The 22909-nt window shown below is 47.0% G+C and overlaps 1 protein-coding gene across 4 annotated transcripts in view; it reads left to right on the plus strand.

The window, feature by feature from the left end:
* Positions 1 to 12467, plus strand: part of PARD3B (par-3 family cell polarity regulator beta) — a 433796-nt gene extending 421329 nt beyond the window's left edge. For 3 of the 4 annotated variants that reach the window (XM_069781651.1, XM_069781652.1, XM_069781657.1), the window contains one exon: positions 7655 to 12467. In XM_069781651.1, the coding sequence (XP_069637752.1) occupies positions 7655 to 8009 (355 nt within the window). In that variant the 3' untranslated portion in view covers positions 8010 to 12467. The remainder of the gene's footprint in view (positions 1 to 7654) is intronic. The other variant, XM_069781654.1, reaches the window with a different exon arrangement.
* Positions 12468 to 22909: the final 10442 nt, after the last annotated feature.

Genomic DNA, 22909 nt, shown 5'->3' on the forward strand with positions numbered 1-22909 from the left:
GACCAAAGGCCAAGAACTCTTTTAGTCTATAGGAAGAGCTTTCAGCCCCTGCTGATCTGCAAAACAAAAGACCAAAGGGACCTTAAAATCTCATCCAGGTCTCTCCCCGACAGAGCATGGGGGTTCCTGAGCAACAAGCATGACTGCTTAGCATTGAGAGTAGGTTACCAATGCCAAGAGGTTAATGACTCACACGGTATTATGTTGTGTTGAATAATGAGTAACATATGAAATGACACATGTTGTAATGACTCGCTACTTAAAGTACCAATCTACTTAAGATCCCTTTAAGCTTGAAGAGATCACAGAATAGCGATGTCTTGTTCAATAGGTGCTACTTTATGCCTCCTGGTAGAAGAGATGTACCATGCCTGAAAGCATATGAACAAAACAAGTGAGGAATTGAGTAGGAAGGATTATTGGACTAGTTGTTTTGAATGCTTATTGGGCATTTATAGAGCACCGGCTAGTATATTTGGGGGTTTGTTGCTGTTGATTTGAGGGTTTTAATCCTGATTATCGCAGTTCCTATATTTGTAGGTTGAATTTAGGGAAGGAAAGAAAGGGGGGCTTTGCCTGCAGGATGGGATTATCAGAAGCTAGTCTGAGATCTGTTGTGGAAAATAAACGAACGCTGGAGCAAAGGAGCAACACAATGTTTTATGGCTTCATTGCTGATGAGAGGGGGTTTAATTAAATGGCACTGTAAATTCTGATATTAACCAATCTGTGTCATAGTTTGCTCCATTAGGGATTGAGAACAATCAGTTTGCTTGCATGCAAAATAGACTGTTCATGCTGTCATAATAAATCGTATATAATCTTATAGTAAAGTTTTAAACTTGTCACACTACTGTTTTCCTATCTTACAGTTGTTTCTGCAGTCTGCTTATCTGCATAGAAAGCTAGTATTTGACTAAACTTGATGCTTGGTCCTGGATGTAAAAACAAGGGGGACATCTAAATGTCTCCAATTGCTAAGAACTGCCCATGGAGCTGCTGGGGCCCAACATCTCTCAAAATGTGGCCCTCTGCACACAATAAAGGACTTCGTTCTCCAGCTGCTTTAAGGCCGGACTTCAACTAGAGTAATGTAAACGTGTCTATGCACTTACTTTCTGGGATTGTGGTGCTTTTGCTGTTTGTTTCTAAACATTCCAAGCCATAATACAGTAGAGAGAGACAAAAACTATGCATATAAGCTCTTATGTTCAGGCCAGTCAAGGCCACTGTTAAACTTTGCAAAACTGCATGCAAGGGAAGAGAATCAGGCCTGCCTGCATTGCATCTGAAATGTACTCTTGCTTGAATTTCAAACAAACTCCTTCTCCAAATCCAAAACAAATATGAATTCTTTAAAAAGGGGAGAGAGAGATTTTTCTGCTCTTTTTTCCCCCCCCAGTAACGCAGGTCATGAAACAATCATTATTTTTATGGGTCTGCAAAGCCTATAGAAGTCAAAGCTATGTAATATACATTGCAGAGTGTTCTGCTAATCCAGTCCAACCGCAGTCGTGCCTGGCCCAGGGATGAGGGTCTGGTAACTGGAAACCTGACACTGAAGGAATTCCAAACACAGTCCTCAAACTAAAAACAGCTCTCTCTGCATGGCATGTGCTACATGAGAGCCAGGGATTGTATTCGTTTATGTTATCTGATTTTTTAGCCTTGTATTGTTGATAAAAGAACAGGAGAAGAAAGCACCTCCACCAGCTCAGCCCATAAATAATCTGTGTGTGGTGTGTTTGAGGTTAGTATGACATTGCTAGACATCTGCCTTCTTCTGAGAGGTACAAGCCTCTCTCACAGACAGCAGCCACTGAGCACTTCCCTGTGCTGCAGATTCTTCCCAGTGCTAAGATACCAAATTTGTTTTCCAGTGACTTTTTAAATGCAAACCCCATCATCAGCTATGGGAAGTGTTGGTCTGAAATGGCAAAGAATATTTGTTATAGGACTATCTCGCCTATTTAGATACAGAGACAGACTTTAATGAAACTCAGAGTCATGCAGTGATGTTTTTTGAAAGCTGCAGTGATTACAAAAAAATATATATTTTTTAAGTTATATGCACATTGAAAATTAAGCAACAGAAGTTCTTTCTGCCACTGACTACAAACAGCACTGCGGTGTCTTTAATACTGTATCTGGAGAGATAGGGACTACATAGTCTTTTCAGTCAGTTGTTTATAGCGTATGTTGAGAAGAGCTTTATAAAGACACAGTGTAATGTATTTGATACTGTAAGATTGTTTGCTTGCATAATTTAATTCTTACATCAGCTTCTCCTTTCTTCTTTAAAAGTAGATCCTCCTGGCTGAGAACAAACAGCCTGCAATCACGATGCATACAATAGAGTTCTTCGGTGAGAATTTGGACACAGATAGGACCTTGTTGCTTTCTCCTGTTCTTTAATCACAGCCTGAGCTGCCTGATGCCATCACCCGGAGTCTCTCTATGTCTTGCTTAGACATGAAAGAGACTGCAGCCAAATGTGGGCTTTCCATTTGCCACTTAGTCTGTGGCTGTCTTTGAAGTTTATTTCAAGAAGTACTCCCTGACAAAGTAAGAAGGCCGTTTTTCATGTGAGATTATATCCCTTGCAAAATATTCTCTCAGCAGCGAGGAGACAGTGATGTAAGAAGAGAGCATTCCCTTCCTTGCTTTTTACCAGGTACTAAGAGCATGACCTCTGTGATTCTCCCTATAGAACAGAGGCAAGAAAAACTCTTTGTCATGATGAAATCCAAACCCCCAACATGATGGGGCACAGCATGAACAGCCAGACCATCATTTTGCTTTCCTTTCCTTTCAGATAACCCAACCATGTGTCTCGTGGCTGATGTTAAAGGTGACCTGCAAATGAGGGTTAACAATGAAACACAGTGAACCTGAAATGAAATTATTTTTTTCTGGTTGTTTTTTGAAGCATCAGGTATTTAGGCCAGTCTACCCTGTGAGATTGTCCACAACTGAAGAATTACTGAAATAGAGGCTTTAAAAAAAGGGGGGGGGGAACTGCAGGAAGCAAAAAGTGTTTTACTTAGGTTTTTTGAAACCTACAGATACCTGTTTAACTTCAATGACTAAATAACATTTTGGGTAAAAGAAGCCTTTCTTAAGTATTCTGAATCCTTTGGTTCAGTTTTAAATAAACCCAGAAGCTCTTAAAAATTCTGCAGCAAAGCCAGAAAATATTAGATTTTATATTCTTTGTGCTTGGAAGATAAATAAAGCAAGGGTAGAAAAACAAACTACTTCAGGCTTTATTTGTTACAGGGAAAACAACAACACACATACTGTTAATTGAACATCAGTCACGAGTTACCTGCTTTATTTGGACAAGGCTACTTCGTACTCTTAAAGCTCAAAATGGATCACAGTTTTTACCTGCTGAATCATTTAGAAGATAAACCAGTAGAGCTGCTAACCAGCATATGAAATGATATGGCAAAACATGTTTGTAACTACCTCTGTGTGTGATCTATAATTTCTCTGCAGGGGAGGGTGATATTTCACTTCCCCACAATAGAAAGAACATTTCAAGGGGTACCTTGCCTGTGACATTTTTGAGGAGTGCATTTTCACACTGCCCTACCAGTTTCACTCCTTTCTTGAACCTGGTGCTTCTGCCTCCCTTCCTTCCACTGCTTCCTTCAGCAGCAGCCTCTGCTTTTAGCTAGACCCGCATCACTGATGCATCTTCCAGTGGGAGCCAGCAGAGCTGAACGATCAGCAGAAACACTTTTTTGAGCTCTGAGATCAGTTCCTTCCCAGGATGTTGTGTCGGCTTCCCTACCTTCTGCCTGCCATTAATTTCACTGGACCCACAGGTCAAACAACTGGCCAAAAATCTGGAAAACGGCTGACGGTCAGAGCAGCTCCTACCCAGCATGTCTTCTCAGAGGGCACGCTCCTGGCCCGGTCCTTTTGAGTGGCTGGACCTGCTTGACCCAATTTGTGGATTTTTGATCACTCCCCTGGGTCACTGATTTTCCACTTGAGGTTATTGGTTTGACCCCCAAACCATGGGTCACTTGGGAGGTGTGATATGGCCCTGTGAACTCTGAACTCATCAGAAGCCAACAAAAACAGCAAGGGAGGGGAGAAGAATTTCATTAGGGCCTCCTCAGAGGTGGCAATGTCTGCCGAGTGAAAAGGCAGGGGTTGTTTTGCTGCTTGAAGAAACAAGCGTAGCATCTACGAGGGGCTGCCAAGAAGAAAGTATTTGGTTTGAGCCATTATGGTCATTTCTTTAAGGATAAACAACAGCATATACTTTTACACCATGAGCTATCAAGTGAAAATGGTGTTGCTTTAGGGGATCCCTGCTCTTCCTGCCGGGAACTGCTCCCAGTGTCTCAGACTTACTCCTAATGGTGACAGCATTTTTACAGCCAGAGCTTGGTATCTGTAGGTGTTTCTTCTACCTTAAAAAAGATTGACTTTCTGATGGTTAATTTGACACACTTGGAGAGGAAAGGGCTGTTTTTTCCTGTATTTTAAGACCTGTCAGATGGAGGTTCGTGACACAGGTTCATGGAGACTCCCAAGGCTGGTTGGTTGCACTGTGAGCAGCTCCCTAAGAACAGACTTCACCGGGCATGGCTGGTAGGTGAGGAAGAATGAATCCTCAGGAGATAACTCAGCTTCAGCATGCAGTGCTGGTCATAAAAGGGACGAATATTCTGTCATCATTGTAGCATGTGTATCTGTATGTGTAACACTCACTGGGATCACCAGGGGAAGTGAGCTGGAGAGTGTGGTGCAGCCACGAGGATATCTTTCATGAAATTTCCCCCTGTTATGCTGCCCAGGGGCAGCCTTTGGGGCAGTTACCAGAGTTTCCCAAGATTTTACTCATGCGAGACTTTCTGGTAATCATTGGTTAGATCACTGCTTGTATTATTGCCAAGGCTGCTAAAAAACCTCACATACCTTCTGTCTTCCCAGGGCTTTCCTAAAGGATCCAAGTGAAGTGGATTCAAGCCTTGTCTCTGTGTACAACCTCTCCTCCCAGCTGCTAAGCCCTGACTCTGAGAAAGGCACTCGAGAATGATACCACCTATGGGTGTTTCACCCTCAGAGAAGGGAAACTAGTGCTAAGAGTGAACAGCTTGGGTATTTTTTTATTTTTTAGAAAGATTTTGCCCTTCCCACATGTTCCGCTCTGCAGTTTGTCTACACAACCAGAGACGGTATTAGCTGCAAGTGAACTGATGGTGGATTTAGTTTTGCAGCACAGGTAATGGCAACAAAGACCTGATGGCACAAGCTCAAGCAGTTTGGGTACATGCTGCTGTCTGGCACGCTTGTGCTTTGATTGCTCAGGCTCATCTTCACTGCACAGTCCTAGGTCAGAGCTGCCTGAATGCACTACCCTCTGCACAGTCCCAGCTTCTGTGGCAGCAGTGTCACACTGTCTCCTAGAACTGGACTGGCTGAGCTTTCCTGGAAACAGGTTTTTTGGCTGGATGGCAAACCACATCCCCCTCTTTTCCTGCAACATCCAGACCTGTCGTGTGAGTTGAGGGATGAGCTGTGTGCTGAAGGCTCAGTAGATGATGCTGGTGGCTCAGTCCTGTTCTCAACAGTTATTTTGGTACCAATTAATCTTGAATTTGTTATTTTGGAGTAATTCAATTTTGCAGTTACAGCTCTGTCCAAAAGCTACCTGGCTCTTCAGTGAATTCTGGATCAGGTTCCAAGCTCAGTCCTTTTTTAATGTGATCCACAATAATTTGGTTGATTATAGCTGCCAATGAGAACATTTTGTAAAATCTAATATACAGGATTTTGAGCTTTATCCTTATATTAAAAGGTGATGGGTATAGGTTTGACATTTGTTCCTATTGGTTTGCTGCTTGACACAAAGCAGTTCCTACCATTGCAGAAGCCTTTTACGATTGGACGTGTGGTTTTGCACACAGAGGAATTAAAAGCTGAGTGTGATGGGACGGACTAGTGAACAAGGCTTCATGTAGAAATACATGGAACAACTCTTTGGCCTGCTGTGGAAATTAGGCTTTGTTGCAAGGCGTAGGTGTGTGAGCAGAGACAGCAGTTGTCTCAATACATGCAGTTAAGAGTCCTTTCGGTATCTCACAGGGTGGCTTCAGGCCCTTCAGCACTTTGTCTGGACTGTCTCACCGCGGGGGTGGGGAGCCAGGAGTGCCTGTCTTTTATAATGTTCTGTTTTTAAAGCAAAAAGTCTCTGGGGAGCATAGGGTCCTAAAAGTCCAAGGCCTGGAATTCTTCCTTTTGCTCTTTCCATTTTAAACAGGAAACATTTGCACTAAGTTATTCCAGGGGGAGAATTGTAGGTTCATTTCAAGGCAGATAATGTTTGTTCATTGCCTATGTCCATGATTTACCCCATGGGCTTAAATGAGTGCAGCAGAAAACCACATGTTTTGTTTTACTTCATGCAAAACAAGTTCCAGTGGAGTCTGGGAGCCCAGATTAGGAAAGGGGGAGCATGCTTGTAAAATCTCTGTGTGAACAAAAGAGAGGCATTGACAAATTGTGAACACCTGATCTGCTGTACCAGAATGATGACTTTTTTAATAAATCTATGTAAAGAATATTTAAACAGTTGATGAGTTCAGTCCCAACACCACAGAGCAGGTGTAATTGATTTATACTTTCAGGCCCTGTTTTGGGTCAAAACCCTGCCGTCTTCCTTCAGCTCTCACTTGGAGAGAAGCTTCCTCTGCAGTCAATGGGAGGTTTTGCCCAAAGTGCAAAGACATTTGCAATCAGACTGGCAAAAACTCCTAATTGAGTTGAACTTTGGGGGATGCTCTGGTGACATGTCTGTAAGAACAATTATTTTTGCCATTTCGAAAGTATCACAAGTTAAGCTGTACTAGGAAAAAATATCAATGCTTCATTAGTGCAAATCATGGAATTAAGATGCAGAAAGCTACAGAGAGGGCTCCATGGCACATCCTCAGGGATGGCATGTTCACATGTTGCTTTTTACATGAACTAGAGCTTGTCAAATCCATACTGATGCAGACAAGTTACAGGGCTGTTGTAATATCAGGCCTTCTAGATCACAGGAGTTTTTTTGAAACCCCATTGGCAGCTCACCCATTAAACACAGATATTGTAGCCTGACATCCCTAGTGTTTCTTCCAGGACTTCCAGTTTTTTCCAACTACGGTGTTTGGAAAGTTTTACGGTCTGACATGTTAGGAGAAAAAATAGTGGGAAATGGCTTGGAAAGCATGAATATTTGTGCATGTATAGCTTATGGGATTTGCAGACTTGCAGACCCAACTCATCTGTTTATCCTCAGGCTAGATAAGATTCAGTCAAACACGCATTGTTTAAAGGAGCTTTGTTTCCATTACGGCAAATGGATCACTGGAGGCTGACTTTAGGAGCTGAAGGGCTCCAGTGCTCCCCCATTGTAAAAGGGCTGTGGTGTGCGCTGGACCCTTCCTCTAGTGTCCTGGGTATTACAGACTTTTGTAGAATGCAGGTGGGAGGCTTGTTATCCTTCAGAAGTTCTTTTGATTCATCTGGACCTGTCATGCTTGAGGTGGCATTTCCTTTCCCAAAGTAGACATAGATTGTGAGTACAATAATGTGTCACTGGGCTAGTAGACTGCCTTTTTATGAGCTTTATTATGTTTTTCATCCTCAGGCGTGGACCTGCAGAGCCACTGGAATATTTAACAGGGCCACGAGTAATATACAAAGAGAGAGATCTTCCCTACTACCAAGGAGGACAGCCTGTTGTCCACCCATCTAAGGGGAACTACATCCGTGCACCGGACACGAGAGTGGCAGAATTGAGGTACTCCCATTACTACCCAGCCCAGCCTGTCACAAACCAGCATAAAGGACCCCTCCGGCAGGATGTGCCACCTTCCCCTCCTCAGTCCCACCGAGCACCAGCTTATAATGAAATTGTCCGACACCGTGGGACCAGTCCAGACCAGTACCAGTACAGGCAACAGGATCCCAGGCAGAAGAACCCCATGACTGCAGCAGTATAGCCACGCACTGGACTTGCCAGCACAGCCCAGGAGGAATCCCCTCGGACGTCATCCTTGTAGAGTTGTTCCCCAGTGTAGCTGCCTATAAGAATGGCACACAAGACCTGGAGTCATTCTTACTGAGCTGGGCTCAGCGTAGGTGCTTTCTAACAGGCGAACGTGAGGTACGACGTGTTTTGAGTACATGAGGTACCAGACAGTTGAGTATTTTTTGATTCCTTTTAAAAATAGAAAGTGGCTGCTGGTAATGAAGCGCAACACTTAATACACCTCAGGGCTATTGACCGAATCCAGTTACACCTGTACAGTACGTAGCTGTCTGTGTAGGGGCAGTGGTGTCACCAGAGTCTGCTTCAGAGTGCTGTTGTAGGGCCTTTAAGTGAGAACACAGGACACAGTACGGACTTCATGCAGAGCTGAGGATCTCGTGTAATCCAGTGTGTGATCATGAGTTGACAAGGGACTGCCACGGAGGTAGCGGACGCATTCCAGGCACATTCAGACCAGCAGCTCTGTGCTTTAAGGATGCTGCAGTTCCACATTTGTAATCTGGCCTCTGTCTTCCTCTTTCCGTTTGATGGTGGCAGCATTTATCTTGTAGCCTTCATTTTTTGCAGTTTGTGTAGCAAGATTCTACTCTTACTGCACCTGCTGCATTTGGAGTAAGGCGAAAAGCTTTATCTGCCATGCTTGGGCAGGCTCACAGAGGACAAGGCAGCCAGTCACCTGAGAGGTGTGTGTCTGTAGATGTGCGTGTGTGTGCTTGTGAGCGTTTCTTAGCTATACAGTGTGCACTCTTTAAATGTAAACCCTGGAGATCAGATCCTCAGCTGCTGTCAAGGAGCGTCGCTCTTGGGGTTTCAGTGGAGCTGGCCTATAAGAAGTGGCTGAGGAGGTGACCGCAGGCATGGACTCAATAATTCGTATGAAGTTACTGTATCGGGTGCTGCCTCGGCTGGGGCAGGGCAGCGCCTTCCCAGCCCGCTCTGGCCAGGGTTACAGCGAAGTGCCTGCCAGCAACGTGCCTGGCCACCGCGTGAAGGCACCTGTGGGCGCGGGGCCCACCCTCAGTCCCCCAAGTGAAGCTCAGCCTCGGGCAGCGCCAGGCCGGCGCCAAGTGCCAAACTACTCGAGTTCCTGAAGCCAGGGGCCATCAGGCCAGCAGGGAGAGGGGCTTTTCACGGCGAGGAGTGAGGGAAAAGACAAGGAAGGCAACAGGGAGGGCTTCAAGACCCTGGGGCCCAGGGAGAAGAGGAGAGAATAGCAGTTTGTAGCAAGTTATTTGCAGCAGTGCGTAGGAAGAGAGACGGTGTGGGTGGGGAGAGGGGGCCAGCAGTGCAGCAGAGCCGCGGGGGGACAGGGCAGAGGGGTATGTGCCTTGTACGTGGGGTATACGTGGCTCTTTGCCCTGCGCAGCCTGAGCTTGCCCTGCAGCCAGCCTGGGAGGAGATCAGAAATGCAGGGTTCCAACCACAGGGACCTGTGATACCCAGCCCAACAGGGCTGTGGATGCTCAGAGATCTGTCTCAAGGATTTTGTCACAGGGAAACCATACGGTCTTGCCACCTAGGAATATATTTTGTGAAATTTCCAAGTGTCCTTAATTCCTCGACTTCTGCCTTTTGGGAGTGCTATTAAACCGTTTGGGCTCCTTCGCTCATCAGGGAGAGACTGTGACCTGGCCAAGGATTAAACACAAGGATTTCTTTGATGTCTTTTTGACACCTTTGGTATGCAACAGATTAAATCACATCAGTCACTTCCCAGGTATTAAATATCACCAGGAAGGTTTGTCCTGCTCGGAGCATGTCCCTTTACTAGATATCCCTGGGAAAAGGGCTTGTTAGAGTAAGAGGTCCGTAAGGCGCAGGACAGGGTGGGTCTGTGCTCTGCTGCTTGCCAGGGGCCACCACCGGTAGGTAATGGCCCTGACGAGAAGCAGCATTTAATCCCAGCCAAAGTTTCTTCTGTGCTGCTAATGCTGGTGAGAGACTGGCATAACCCTGAGGCACGGGGAGCACTTGCAGCTGGCCGGCAGGCTCTAGCATTTGCATTCACACCGCTCTCTACCCGCCAGCTGGGCTGGGAAGAAGAGAAGAGGAGACAGCTTTGGGGTGGTGGGGGGACATCTCCATGATTCAGATGATACAGGGCTGGGCTCCCTGGGGTAGGGGCAGGCGCAGCTCTCAATCCAGTCAGGAGGAAGCATTGGTGGGAGGGAGAGAGGGAGAGGAATGCAACTGATTATGAAGCAAGTGTGTTCAGTTCTTGTTCCATTTCTTTCTGCCCTCTTCCCTAGTAATGTAGCGAGGGAAAAACCTCTGGAGGGAGGGTTGGATGTAAAGCTGGATGTCTCAGTACCCTCCATAAATAAGGCGCATTCCCCAAGGAAACTGCCTGTCGTGTACGTGCTGTACGCAGCCTTGTACTTCTCTCAAAGAGTTTTAGATGCTGCAGGATACTCAGCCAGGACTTGGCAGCCACAGGGTAGCCGCTGGTGTTATGAAGGCCCACTGAAAGTGAAGCGAAAACAAATTAAAATACTTTCCTTTCCCTCCTTGAAATATAACCCCTGATACATTTGATCCAGCTGTAAAGAAACTAGTATATTTGCGACAGTGGCTTTATCAAGCCAGGCCACAATTAAGAACAGCTCTGAATATAAGCTACTGCCTTTATAAATCACTCTCAAGTAAGCCTTCAAATGGCATCACAGCACAGTGAACAGAACTTATTTACAGTATTTCAAGAGCCAGGGCCAAATAAAATCTGGATGGAAACAGCTCCTGGGTTATTTATAGCCTTTGAAGGACCTGCGCAATTGTCTCCCGTAACCTGAATCTCTCCTTAAGGGCTCCCCTTGACTGCATCCGCTCCACTCAGTTGAGGCGGACAGATTAAACAAACACCTTTTGAGCTGTTAATCTTGCCCAACAGGTTATTAAATGATGCTCTGCTGCTAGTTCAGTACAGAGCTTCTTCCAAAAAAAAAAAAAAAGTGCTATAAGTATAATATATGGATGCATCCTACAGGTGAGGAGCTAAGGAGGAAGAACAGTCTGACCTAGCTGGGGGAAAAAGACCAAAAAGTATTACAGACCATCTCATCAATCTCTGGTGCCATTGTTCTGGGAGAAAATTGCCATTTGCTGGTTTAATATCTGGTAGAGGTACGGTATTTTCAAAAGTATAATGTGTAACTACAGTGTATATATAGTCAGCTTCTCTGCAGTGTAAAATGTATGATTTTAGCACCATATTGTGGAAAAATATGTACCGTGCAGAATTCACGAGGTGCTACAACTGACGGTTGAAAATACACACTTGCAAAATCCAAAAGAGCCGTTAAGTAACAAGTTGTTCTTTTCCCCATATGTCCATATGTTTGGGAAAATTATGAGTCTGAAATGCTCTTGACACGTAATTGCCTCACACTCCCTCATCCAAAATGTGCCAGTCCAGCAGTAAAGTTACTGACGTAGCGGGTGTGAAGGGAGAGTTTGGGTTTGCCGCAGGAGCAGCGTGCCATAAGTTGTGTGAACAGGAGTCAAGACAAGGGGGAGAGAGGCCCGCTCTCACGTGAAGCTGGAAGCTTTGATTTCTTGAGCTGGTGGCGTGCAGCCTGCATTTCTGGCTCTGGCGTGGGGCCAGCCGGGCCCAGCAGTTGAAAGATTAAGAGATAGAAAAAGAGCCTGTGGATTTTCTGAGTGACCACCCACTAGTGAGCCATGATCTTGGCCTGTGAGCAGACATTACCACTGTGATATATTATGATGCAGAAGTCTCTAGGCACCCCTCGAATGCATAAAGAAGTATCAACTGCCCTTTGTGGGAAAAAAAAAAAGGGTAACTAAGCATTAAAAAAGCAAAAAAAAAAAAAAAGGCTCCTGCCTTGAAAAAGTGCATGCAGCCCTGAATTCCAATTCACTCCAGCTTCCTGATCTAGAAATAGCTTCACATGCTGCCTAATTTTTTTACAGATGAATTGTGCTACCTCCTCCTCCCAGCCGTCACAGATTTGTTTATCAGAGAGTTAGTGCTGTGAGTGAATCCTACCGACTGCTCTGCCAGGGCCGCATCCTGACATTCTGCTCTGAGCAGGGGCTGCTTTGCACTTCCAAAAGGCCCTACACCTGTGCTCTCTGTCACAGTTGCTCTGCAGAGTCTCTAAGCCTTACGTGCAAAATTGGAAGCACTATTCACTATCTCTGCATAGAAGAGAAGGCTTTACAAGACACTATTCTGTTATTGTGGGGGAGAGAGGGGTTTGTGATCCTGACAATACCTGTGTGTTTAAGTGAAACTGATTTAAAAATCATTGTTTTGGGGGAGAAATTCAACACACAATTTGAGAAGTTTTTTCTAGTACCACATCAAAGATTTTGATCTTTTGTTACATATGGCTATATAAATTTTACCTGTTTTATTTTGCATTAAAATAAAGGCTTTAAGACTATATATGATTCTGTATTTGTATGTAGAGTCTTTCTCTTCTTTGTATCTACGAAGTCATCCTCACCCCTGGATGTGATTTGATATTAGAAGATTGTGCATGATCAGGCTGGATCAGAATTGGTAAGGTGACTTTTTAAAAAAAAAAACAACAACAAAACAAACCACAACAGCCATGTGCTGCCTTGTAGGGAAAAAAACATCACAAGGCTTAACTTGATTTCCTCTCAAATCTGCATTGTCTTCAGTTGCAGAGCTGGAGTCCTGATTTCATAGCCCTGATTGAAAGGAGAAGCGAGAGAGAAGTCCCTTGCCATCTCGGCAAATTTCAGCTTGGGCAACTGTGTGTTCGTTGCTAAAGTTCCCCAGACAGTTTCATCTCAACATCGAGCTCTTCTCTTGGTATTGGTAGCAACCAAGGTGTTCTGCGGCTGTGTAGCAGGTACCAGGTCCAACCAGCTGAGGCTGTATTTCAGTGAGATGGCTGCAGCGCTATCTTGCCAGAGATTTAGGACTCCTTGAAAGTTTTACACAGGTACTTAACTTGAAGTACGTGGGTCATTTCGCTGAAGCTGATGACACTACTTTTCATACTCCAGATTATGCGCAAGCATAAATCTTTGTAGGATCAGAGCTGTGGGTTGCAGAGCACACTGAGATTCAGGCGAGAGTGTTATGTTGGATGAAGTAATTTTCAAAATAGCAGATATTTAAGTGAAAAGTCACTAGAACAGGGAGAAGGAAGAATGTTGCCTTTCTGAGATGAAAATTCTGTTTTACTACAAAGAAAAAGAGTAAAAGAACAAAACAGAAGGAAAGAAAAGTGCAGAAGGTTTGCAGCACAAGATACAGCAGAAATTGCAGTAATGGTTCAGTAAAAATAAATGTGTACTGCACTCCAAAATATTTTGAATTCAGATCTTGGTACTTATGGCCAAGACAGTTCATGGGCAATTCCGAGTCAATTTTAGCATGTATTAAATTATAATTGATATAGATGCCAATTTTGAAAGTTATCAGGTCATAGGTTGCCCTCATAGCTAAAAACTGGACAAATAAAACACTGATACCTCAGTTTCCCCTTCTGCTGAAGTTGTACAAAGAGTGGCAAAAGACAAACTAGGAGTGTATTAAAAGCTGGAAACTCGGTGACCACAGTTTCAGAAGGTGCTCCTTCTGCCTTGGCAGTGGTCTCCCATGGTTTCCCCCACAGTAGCACTCGCTTCCCTGGAACTTGGGCTCAGGTTAAGATCTGTTTTGCAGTCACTGCATAAAGAAGTATGTGGAGCCATTTGACTGTTAATTAATTTTAATGAGCCAGACTACCCCCTCATGAGACCCGTATTCTGCTGTAAGCAGCGCGGGCTGCAGTCAGTGCCTTTCCCCACAGAGGGTCTCCGAGCTGGGTTACTCGCCCCAGCAGAAATGCAGTGACCTGCTGCAACATGGCAGCAGTTGAGCCCTACCCAGGGGCAGAGCGTAGCAGCCTCTCGGGGCGAGGACCGTGGCAGCCGCGCTACTAGGGAGGCTTTGGCGTTATCGAGATTGAAGTGGAGCTGGGCTGCTCCTGCAGCCTCCCAGAAGGCATTCAGGGCTTTTAATAAGCCTCAGAGGCCTCTGGCCCAAAGGCTCTGGGGGCCTCCTGAGGAGGTTGCTCAGGGTCCCTGCGCTTGGTGTGCTCGTCCCTGCGGAGAAGGTGCGGAGGTGCTGAGGCATGGCTTGGGAAAGTGTGGAAACAAATGAGACTGAGAAGGGATCCTACTTCCCAAGCATGGGATCTGCTCCGGGGAGGGCGGCTCTGCCGCTGTTTTTCCCCATGGGCTGGAAGGGAGTGCCTGATACAGGCAACTGGAGAGAGAGGATTGCTCTAGGAATCAGGAAGGGGGGGGCGGGGGGGGAGTTGGAAATGACAGGGAGAGGCAACTGAAGCAAAGGAAGAGGGATGAGAAATTAAAATAGGTTGGGAAGAGGAAGGTGGGGGGGGGGTCAGACCTGAGCAGGAAATACGTGGTGGAGAGAAGAGGGGATTGTCCCCTATGTGTGAAGTTCACATACCAGCAAGGAAGGCGGCACTTTCTGAGACACTGACCACTGCTCCCCAATTTCCATTTTGCATCCCAGGCTTGTGACACCCCCCCACTGAGCCCAGAGTCAGGACCTGTTTGCAGCACAAAGCTACTTGTGCCTGAGGGAGGAAGCAGAAGGGCAAGTAGGAATTGTGAGGAAACCCATCAACCAGTATGAGGAGAGAGAGACACCCCTCACCCATCACTGCCCCCTCTCCTAGATCACATCTTGCCACCCAAATCTCACGCCCTGCTTCCCACACGCCTCCCTTCACCTCCCTGGGTACCACTGACACCACAAAGTCCCCTTCCCGAACGGCCTCTTTCATCCGCAGCTCCCCCTGATCTCTGACGTCCCCAAAGCCACATTGACCTTCAAACACAACTTTTGCCTTCACTGCTGAGAAGCCTTGAGCCAGCTGTGAGCGTAGGTAACCAACACCAAGAGTTTTACTGGCACCTGAAAGCGATACGGAGTCAAAGCATGTGGCCCCCAGGGCCAGCATTCCCATGCAGTGCGGGCTGGGGCTGTGCTGTCATTACAGACAGGGACAAGTTGCAGTCCATTTTGAATCAGTTGCTTTGTGGGTATAGATTGCAAGAAAGACACAGATTTTATCTCTACCATCTTTTTGCTTGTCTAGAACAAGCCTTTGACGTGTGCAAAAGCTGGCCAGGCACAAAAATCCTGAACCGGCTTCAGGGGCCAAAAAGGTGATTATAGTCTTTAAAACAGAATTAATTCTCAAACCATTCCCAAAATATGCCTGACAAACTAACCCAAGCCAGACGAGTTGGCTGTGCTCACAGAAAAAAAAAAAAACCCTCAGTGCAGAGGAAACAGCCCTGCTTTGCTTTTCCAGAAGACTATCTGCATATGAAAGAAAATAATTTATTGGGAAATATGTACAGTAGAGTAAAATTGCAAAATAAGACATTCAATGAGGATTCTATATAAAATTGTGCCCTTTGCCTCCAGTAGGTAATGAATAAAAATGATATAAAGAAGCAATGAACATTCAATGTTTTATATTTAAAATACATTTTGTGAGGAAAACAATGTGGCATAGAAACAGGACTGAAAGGTTCTCCAAGATAATGCCAGAAGCTGCAAGATGTTAGCAGCATTGTCGTATAAGTTTCAAGGTGTAGGTTTTTAATTTTCTCTTATGAATCACAGAAGCAGTCGTGAAAGCTGTCATTAAAATTCATAACAAGAAAAGTAAACTTACATTAAAACCTACCTCATTCTTCGCCGAATTCATGGTACTGGTTAGGAAGCAGTGTCTGCTTCTCTGACAAAACCTTACCTACGCAATGTGATTTAATCTCTAGGCTCTGTTAAATTGGAGTTTTCATACATCACATCCTCCAATCCAGAGTACAAAAAAAAATTTAAAAATTGCAGCCTAGATTTTCAAACTAGCAAGCTATGATTTTAAGAGGCTTCATCTCCGTAATTTTTCTAGGAATGAGAAGAGAATAAAAAATAGAGCAAATATGAAGAAACTAGTTTATAAGTAAATAAAAGTAAATAAACCAGCCCTCCCTTACTCCTTCCTTCCCTTTTCCCTTCCTCCTAGGTATGTATATGCATATACATACGTGCATATACAGTTAGGTATTGCTGCTTTTGATCTAAAAGCCAGTTTACTTTTCCAACTTATTTCTAGCCATTCCCTCTCTCCAAAGGAGAGTCAGTAGTTACAGCAATGTACGTACATGAGAAAAGTGGTAGAAATGGTGACCTCCTAGTTTGAGAGTGGACGCAGGGGTACAGAACAACCATGACTGAGCCGTGCACAGCAAAGCGAGGAGGAAGTTTCCAGACAGAGCAGCATTTCCACATGCTACACATCACTCCAACGCCTGCATCTCTGTAAGTGACAATTTGCAGAGGGGGGGTGAGTTTGCAGGGAGGTCCCTGCCCCAGCTGTGGAAAGGATTTGCCAGGGTTGCTGCAGTGGGTGAGTTCTCCCAGACAGGCACTGGGGCCATGGCACTGTGGCAGCGCGCTCACTGGCCTGGCCAGGATGGGAAGGGCAGGTGGCACGTCTAGGGAAATTGAAACCAGAGCATAAGTTGGAGCAATCGTGAGGCTGCTCTAAGATTATGTTAAGCAGCCTGACAGCCTACTGGTTATTTCAGCAAGCAGAGGAAATCAAAGGCACTCTTAGAGTGTCCAGTTGCCAGCTCTTCGTTGAGATTTGGCCAAATCAATCACAATTAATTCAGTTACAGGAGTGTTAGATACAAGAAGGGTGTTTCTGGGTCAGTTCACAGAGGCACATGCACCACATCCTCTTTACTATGGAGAATGTCTTTCCTTGCTTCCCTCCTTCCTTGTTCCTCTCTCCCCTCCGTTGGAAGTAAGCCCTCCAGGCCAGTCATTTTTCTTTATATATAACAAGAGGACAGTGAGGCCTCAGTCCAATGTGCATTTAATGCAGTCGTGCTGCCAGTCCCCCCCTCCTGCCCCATCCCTTCCTCCTAGCACTTGGTCCCACCCTATCCCCCATGTTGCTTCTCCTTCCCCAATTGTAGGGATTTTCATTGCTGTGAGAGGACAAAGGTAACTGAGCTGCTCTTGAAAAAAAAGACTGACTTGTTTTTATTTCACTAGGCTGTTTTTGGCATGGGTCATCTCCCAACTCAGTCCCCCAAATTGCTTTGATGGCACAACAGAGTGGATAGAGCGGTGATGGGAACAAGGCTGGAGGGTGAGGACGGGTTGGAGAGTGGTTAGACTGCCGTTGCTACAAAACAGAAAAGGAAAAGAAAAGCAAGAACGCTAAATCACAGCCAAAGCGCAATGTATTTAGGGGCTTGGATTTGAAAAGCCAGGCACCATCTTCTGCAACGGTTACATTCCTCTGCATGTTTACTTCTGGCCAAGTTTCCTGAGAGCAGAGGCAGAGTTCACCAAGTTTGAAATCCTGAGGCTCTCGCCTGTGGATTTTCTTCTGTGTTTAGCATTAAGAAAAGAGGGGAAATCGTGAGGCTTCACTTAGGTTGCGGCTTTTCCCCTTCTTGGGATGACTTATGCATGGAGGCACCAGGGAGCCCTGGGACCCCTCTCTCCCTTGCAGACCAGGGGTAACACACACATCACCTCGATGGTCTGGGGACCCAGGCACCACGGGAGACAGTGCAGTCATGGCCCCAGCTGTGCAGGGCACACTGAGGTTCCCACCTACTTGGGCTTCCTCAGCTCAGGGTGGCTGCTGCTCAAAGATGCCTGCGTGAGGGGTACAGAGGAGAGTGAGGTGGCGACCAGAGCAGCAGGTCCCAAAGCGTGGCCGGGGTGGTCACGGTCACTGCAGGGGCTCTATCGTGGTTTTTCCGTAGGACTTTTTTGTTCCCCTGGCAGGGGCTGGCTCAGGGATGCCAGCAAATGATTCAAGTCACCCTGCAACATGGTTTGTATCAGTCACGGGTTTGGCCAGCAGCAGTGGCATTTGGCCAGTGTTCACTGAGCCCCAGAGGCAAGAGAGGAGCCGGTCTGCCGGCTGAGCTTTGGGTCCTCCCTGGCCCTGCAGACTCTGGGAGAACAATGGGAGCCCTCGGCCTGGCACGGGCAGTGTTTGGGGCAGTGTTTCAAGGAGCGCAGCTTTTGTTTTGGCTGTTTGGTTACATGTCTCCTCTTGGATGTTTACGCTGAACAAGAGGTACTTGTTCTCTCACCGACTTCGGCGAGGTTGAGTCCAGCTGGATTTGTGCTTTAGGTGTGGAGAGCCAACGATACGCCCATCAGCTGCCCCATCCCAGGAGAGCCTGGGCGCAGCACTGCTCTGGGCACGTGTGCTTGTCCCCGTGCTCCCAGGAGCAGGAATGAAAACACGCTTTGAAAACAGGCTTGACGGAGCAAGGTCTGGGTACCGAGCCCACAGGGCAGCTCTCGGGGCCCTCTGCTTTGGGGAATGCTTTGATGCTTCACATACCCAGGACATTCAGGTTTATCCTCTAGCTGCCAAGTAACCTGGTTATCTATCTGCTTTGATTTGCTAAGACTTTTTATTTTAAGAAATCCTTTATTTATTTTTAAAAAAACGCCTCCAATCAGTTCGCTCTGCTCCTTTCACCTCTATCTTGCCCTTCTCCCCACACCTCCTGTAGCCAGAGCCTTGGCTCACAAGCCAGAACACCGATCGGTGTGAAAACATAAAATGGGCCCAACAAACGCCAAGCAGACAGGCGCATTGCGTGGGTGCCCGTGCAAGGCAGGCAGGCTCCAGATACGGTGATTGAGCTGCAGGCGACTAAACATGCAGTCCCCTGCCGCAACCGAGACGGTCTGTGTGCAGGGGAGGGTGGCGGGACTGCCGGGGGCTGCGCAGCACGCCAGCAGCTTGCATGCAGCGGTCCCGGGCCCCGTGGGGCTGCCCTGGCGCTTCGGGCCAGCACTGGCTGATGATTAAGCAGGACATGGTCTCAGTTTACTTTTACCCCTGCTGCGAGCCTTCTCGAGCTAAGATGTTTTAAGTTGTCCTTATCCTCAGATTAATAAATGCTGCGCTGTGTGAGTGTAAACACAGGAAGAGAACCGGACAGAAGAAAAAAAAGAAAACCCCACACCAAAAAATTCAGGCTGGTGCTGTGCAGTCAGGACGTTTCTTTTCCTAACAGGATATGGGATCAGAGGGAAAAAATATGCATTATATAACGTGTGTCAGGGGTCAGGGGAGTCAGTAGACAAATTAAGCACGTTGTTGGCTGAGCTGGAGAGCCTGTGAAATGAGAGAGTTTAGCAGCAGGTCCCTGCAGTGGTGTGTGTCCCCGAGCCAGGGCTGCAGGAGGGTGAGGAGGCTCCGCAGGGCCCGGCTGTGGTGCACAGCCGGTCTTGGTTCAGCACCCGCAGGGCTCACTGGCAGTGAAGGAGCGAGCAGCGGCAGAGGCAGCTGGTCGGGTGAGGGTCCTGGAGAGAGCTGCTGCCCCACGGGCACGGGGCCGGCCAGCTCCACCACAGCGGGTGAGATGGCTACAAGCGAGCAGAGCTCCCGGCCAGCTTCCCTCAGCCTCAGGGGGAAACCCGGGTGGGACGGGCTGGCATGTCATGCCCCATGGCCACCGGCCACTGCGGCTGGACAAGGAGACCCGCCAGGCTCCTCAACCAGCTTCTGCAGAGTCAGGGGAAGCACCATGGTTGTGGCCATCCTCTCTCTCACTCGTGTGTCCCAGTGACACAGTATCTTCTCCAAACGCAAACCTCCTCTTGGGCTGTGGCCGGTTTTCTCCCCCAGCAAAGGTTGGTCGTGGAGAGAGAAACCCTTGTGCGGGTGCATTTTCACTCCTGTCTGCTGGGGTCCCCTCAGAGGTCCCCTCTGTGCAGGCACAACACACACAGGACCGGCCCCCTGAGCGAGTGGCTGGCTGCCCCCCATGCAGCCCGCCCAGGCCACACCAGAGGAGAGGTGGGATCCAGGCTGCAGACAAAGCCAGGAAGCTGTTGCTGGTCAGGCATTTCAGGGGAGGGCATGATTTCCACAACAATAAATGCATCTGATTATTTGATTAGAGGGAAGATGAGGTCCCCAGGAGGAGGGCCTCACACACAAAAGAGGAATAACCCGTGCCCCCGCTGGCAGTGACAGGGCAGGAAGATGAGGGCAATGTCCTATTGAGGCTTTGATCAGCCGGGGTCAAGCAGGCGGACTGCTAACGTGGCTGAAAACCAACTAGGAGAAGGAGGTTCCCGCTGCAGCGTCATGCCTGGCCCCCTCTCAGCCCTCCACTCCTCTTTTCCGCAGACCCTTCACCCCCTGTCTAGGGAGCAAGAAGGGAGCCTCCCGGGGCAGGTCCTGCCTCCTGGCCTCTCCTGGCTCCAGCAGGGCCACGTCCACTCTGAGCCTCGCAGTGCCGGGGATCACAGCACATCCCTCTACTCCTGCCACGTATTCATCTGCATCTCCTGTGACAAGCTGGGGAAAGAGGCTCCTTGTGTCCCCTTGTCAACCCTCTTGCCATGGTGTGAAGCAGAGAGATGCTGAAGCACTGGCAGCAGTGGGGAGGCAGGTGAGTGGTGGCAAGGCAGAGAGGATCATTTTCCAGTTCCACCTCTCCTGGACACTTGCATAGTCTGGTCATAGTCATGGGCACTTGGGGGTTTTTCCTGTCCCCTGGAGAGCCGAGCTGTCCCCCTTTACCTCTGTGATGAGAGGCCCTGGGGACTTGGCTGCATTTCAAGGGATGGTTCTCCTCAGTGGTGTCAGCAACTGGTGATCCTGTGATTAACTGATGGTCCTGGACGGAGGCTGGAAAAAGTATATCATCTAGTGTACCTGTTCTACAGCTGTTCTGTGCCTTCCTAAGACAGGTGGCCCCAAAGCCTTGACACCCCAATAGTTTGACCCATACAAGTCCCTCCTGCAGAAGAGCCCCAGGGCACAAAGGCACCATGTATGTATAGAAAGGCCTTGACGATCTGAGCCGCACCTTTGCTCTCCCTTGGACTGATCTACAGTACGTGTAAAAGTAACTTGTATTTGGCCCACAGAATTGTATTACTTGGAAGCAAGAGCAAGAAAGACACGACTTGGCACTTGGAGATTGGAGCTCTCCAAGATCTTTACAAACACAACACAATTAACCCTTTCAAGAGAGAGAAACCCTTCTTGTCTCCTGCATGGAGCAGAGCACTGGCTGCACACAGAAATCACTGGCACTCTGAAAAGCAAGGTAAGGAAAAAAAAAAAAAAAAAAGCAGCTGTTATTTCAAATACAGGTCTCTACACAGAGTTATATTGCATAGGTGCAGTATACCGATCATTGTGTGGGTAAGGCCTGAGATTTTGGTCACAGGTTACATCTAAGAGTTTATCTAATGCTGAAAAAAAAAATAAAATCTGCTTCTCCCTTCAATGTGTGTGCTCTGTGAGGATTTCCATGTGGATGTGGAGTGGAATAGGCTGCGGCAGTGGAAGGTTGTGCTGTGCATGCTTCATAGCCTTTCTCACTCCCCAAGCTCTTTCCAAGCTGTCTGAGCAGCCGAGGCCACAAGGAAAGGTTTGCCACAGGCTGTTTGTCATCTCACACCCTCAGTAAATCATCCCAATATCATCTGGCTCAGAGCTCCTAGGAATCTGGACAACCTTGACAGAAAGTGTGGGTAATGGACTGGGAAATCCAGCGGAAGAGTTTTGGGGAACATGAGACTGTAAGATATGACTCTTCCCTGATCTGCCTCGAGACCTTAGGTCTCTGCCTAAGAGTGCAGCTAGAAAGCTGCCCTTTAAATGGACACTACTTCAGAGATATTGACTTACCAGTGGCCTGGGTACAATTCCCCATGAAACTTCAACCTGGGATATGCGTGTCGCTAAGAGACAAACAATACCATCTGCAGCCTGCCCCTTCGAGATGTTGTCTCTGTTTATAGAAAAGAAGGGGGTGGCAAACGTCTGTTAAAAATGTATTACTTCCTGACGTCATCTTTGAGGAGTCATATATTTTAGTGGGACTAGTCAGTCAAAACTATCTAACGGCATGAGGGTCAGTGCTCCTTAGCTTCTTCCTCGCAGTGGCTGCAGCAGAGGGACATGGATGCTAAAAATAACATTTCTGTCCCAAAATATCTTGACTTATTTGAGGGTGTATGTGTAGCAGGAGCACTAATATTTCACATGGCTGGTGCCCTGCAACCTGCACATCCCTGGGGAAGCAGAGCTCCCTGGAGACCTGCGAGGAGAGTAGAGGAGTGAAACCATGAGTTCAGGAAACAGGGAAAATTTTGCAGAGCAAGAAGATGTTTGTGTCACCTTCCTATAACTACAGGCTCTGAGACAATTGCCGAAAGAATCAACAGGTTCAGCTTAAGCTAATGAAAAAAACAGGGAAGAAAGATGCCCTCCCCAACCTGCACCCACATTCTCATTTACCTTGGGCAAAAAGCAAAATAAAACATGCCTAGATACAAATTCTCCGCCAGAAGCAGTATTTTGTATCCACTCGCAGAGGGTAAGTGACTTCATGTGGTATACAGCAGTGGGAATTCAGGCATGTAATGTAATAACAAGAAAGGATTTTTAGATTTGTCTCAGGAACCCTGCTAGCTCAGACATTATAAATAAGAATCCCAAACCTTCAAGTCCATCTACAGCTTAAAAAGAGTGAAATAGATCCCCAGTTTCAGCCTAGTTCTTTATTTCGAAAAATTGCTACAGGAGGCATGGTCAAACAGCACCTCACATCTGAACTGCACATTACCATTCCTCAGCTCTTTACTAGTGTAAATAAATGCCACAAAGCAACTGCTTAACCAACTTCTTTGCTTAGTAAACTTTTCACTAGTCATTTGCATGGCATGTGGCAGCACCGGGTCCAAGCCTGGATCAGGGCTTCCAAGCAAAGCCACAAGGCAAGTAATAAGGCAAAGTCTTCTAGTGC

Source organism: Haliaeetus albicilla, chromosome 4, assembly GCF_947461875.1.
Source record: "Haliaeetus albicilla chromosome 4, bHalAlb1.1, whole genome shotgun sequence".
In the NCBI taxonomy this organism is placed as follows: Eukaryota; Metazoa; Chordata; class Aves; order Accipitriformes; family Accipitridae; genus Haliaeetus; species Haliaeetus albicilla.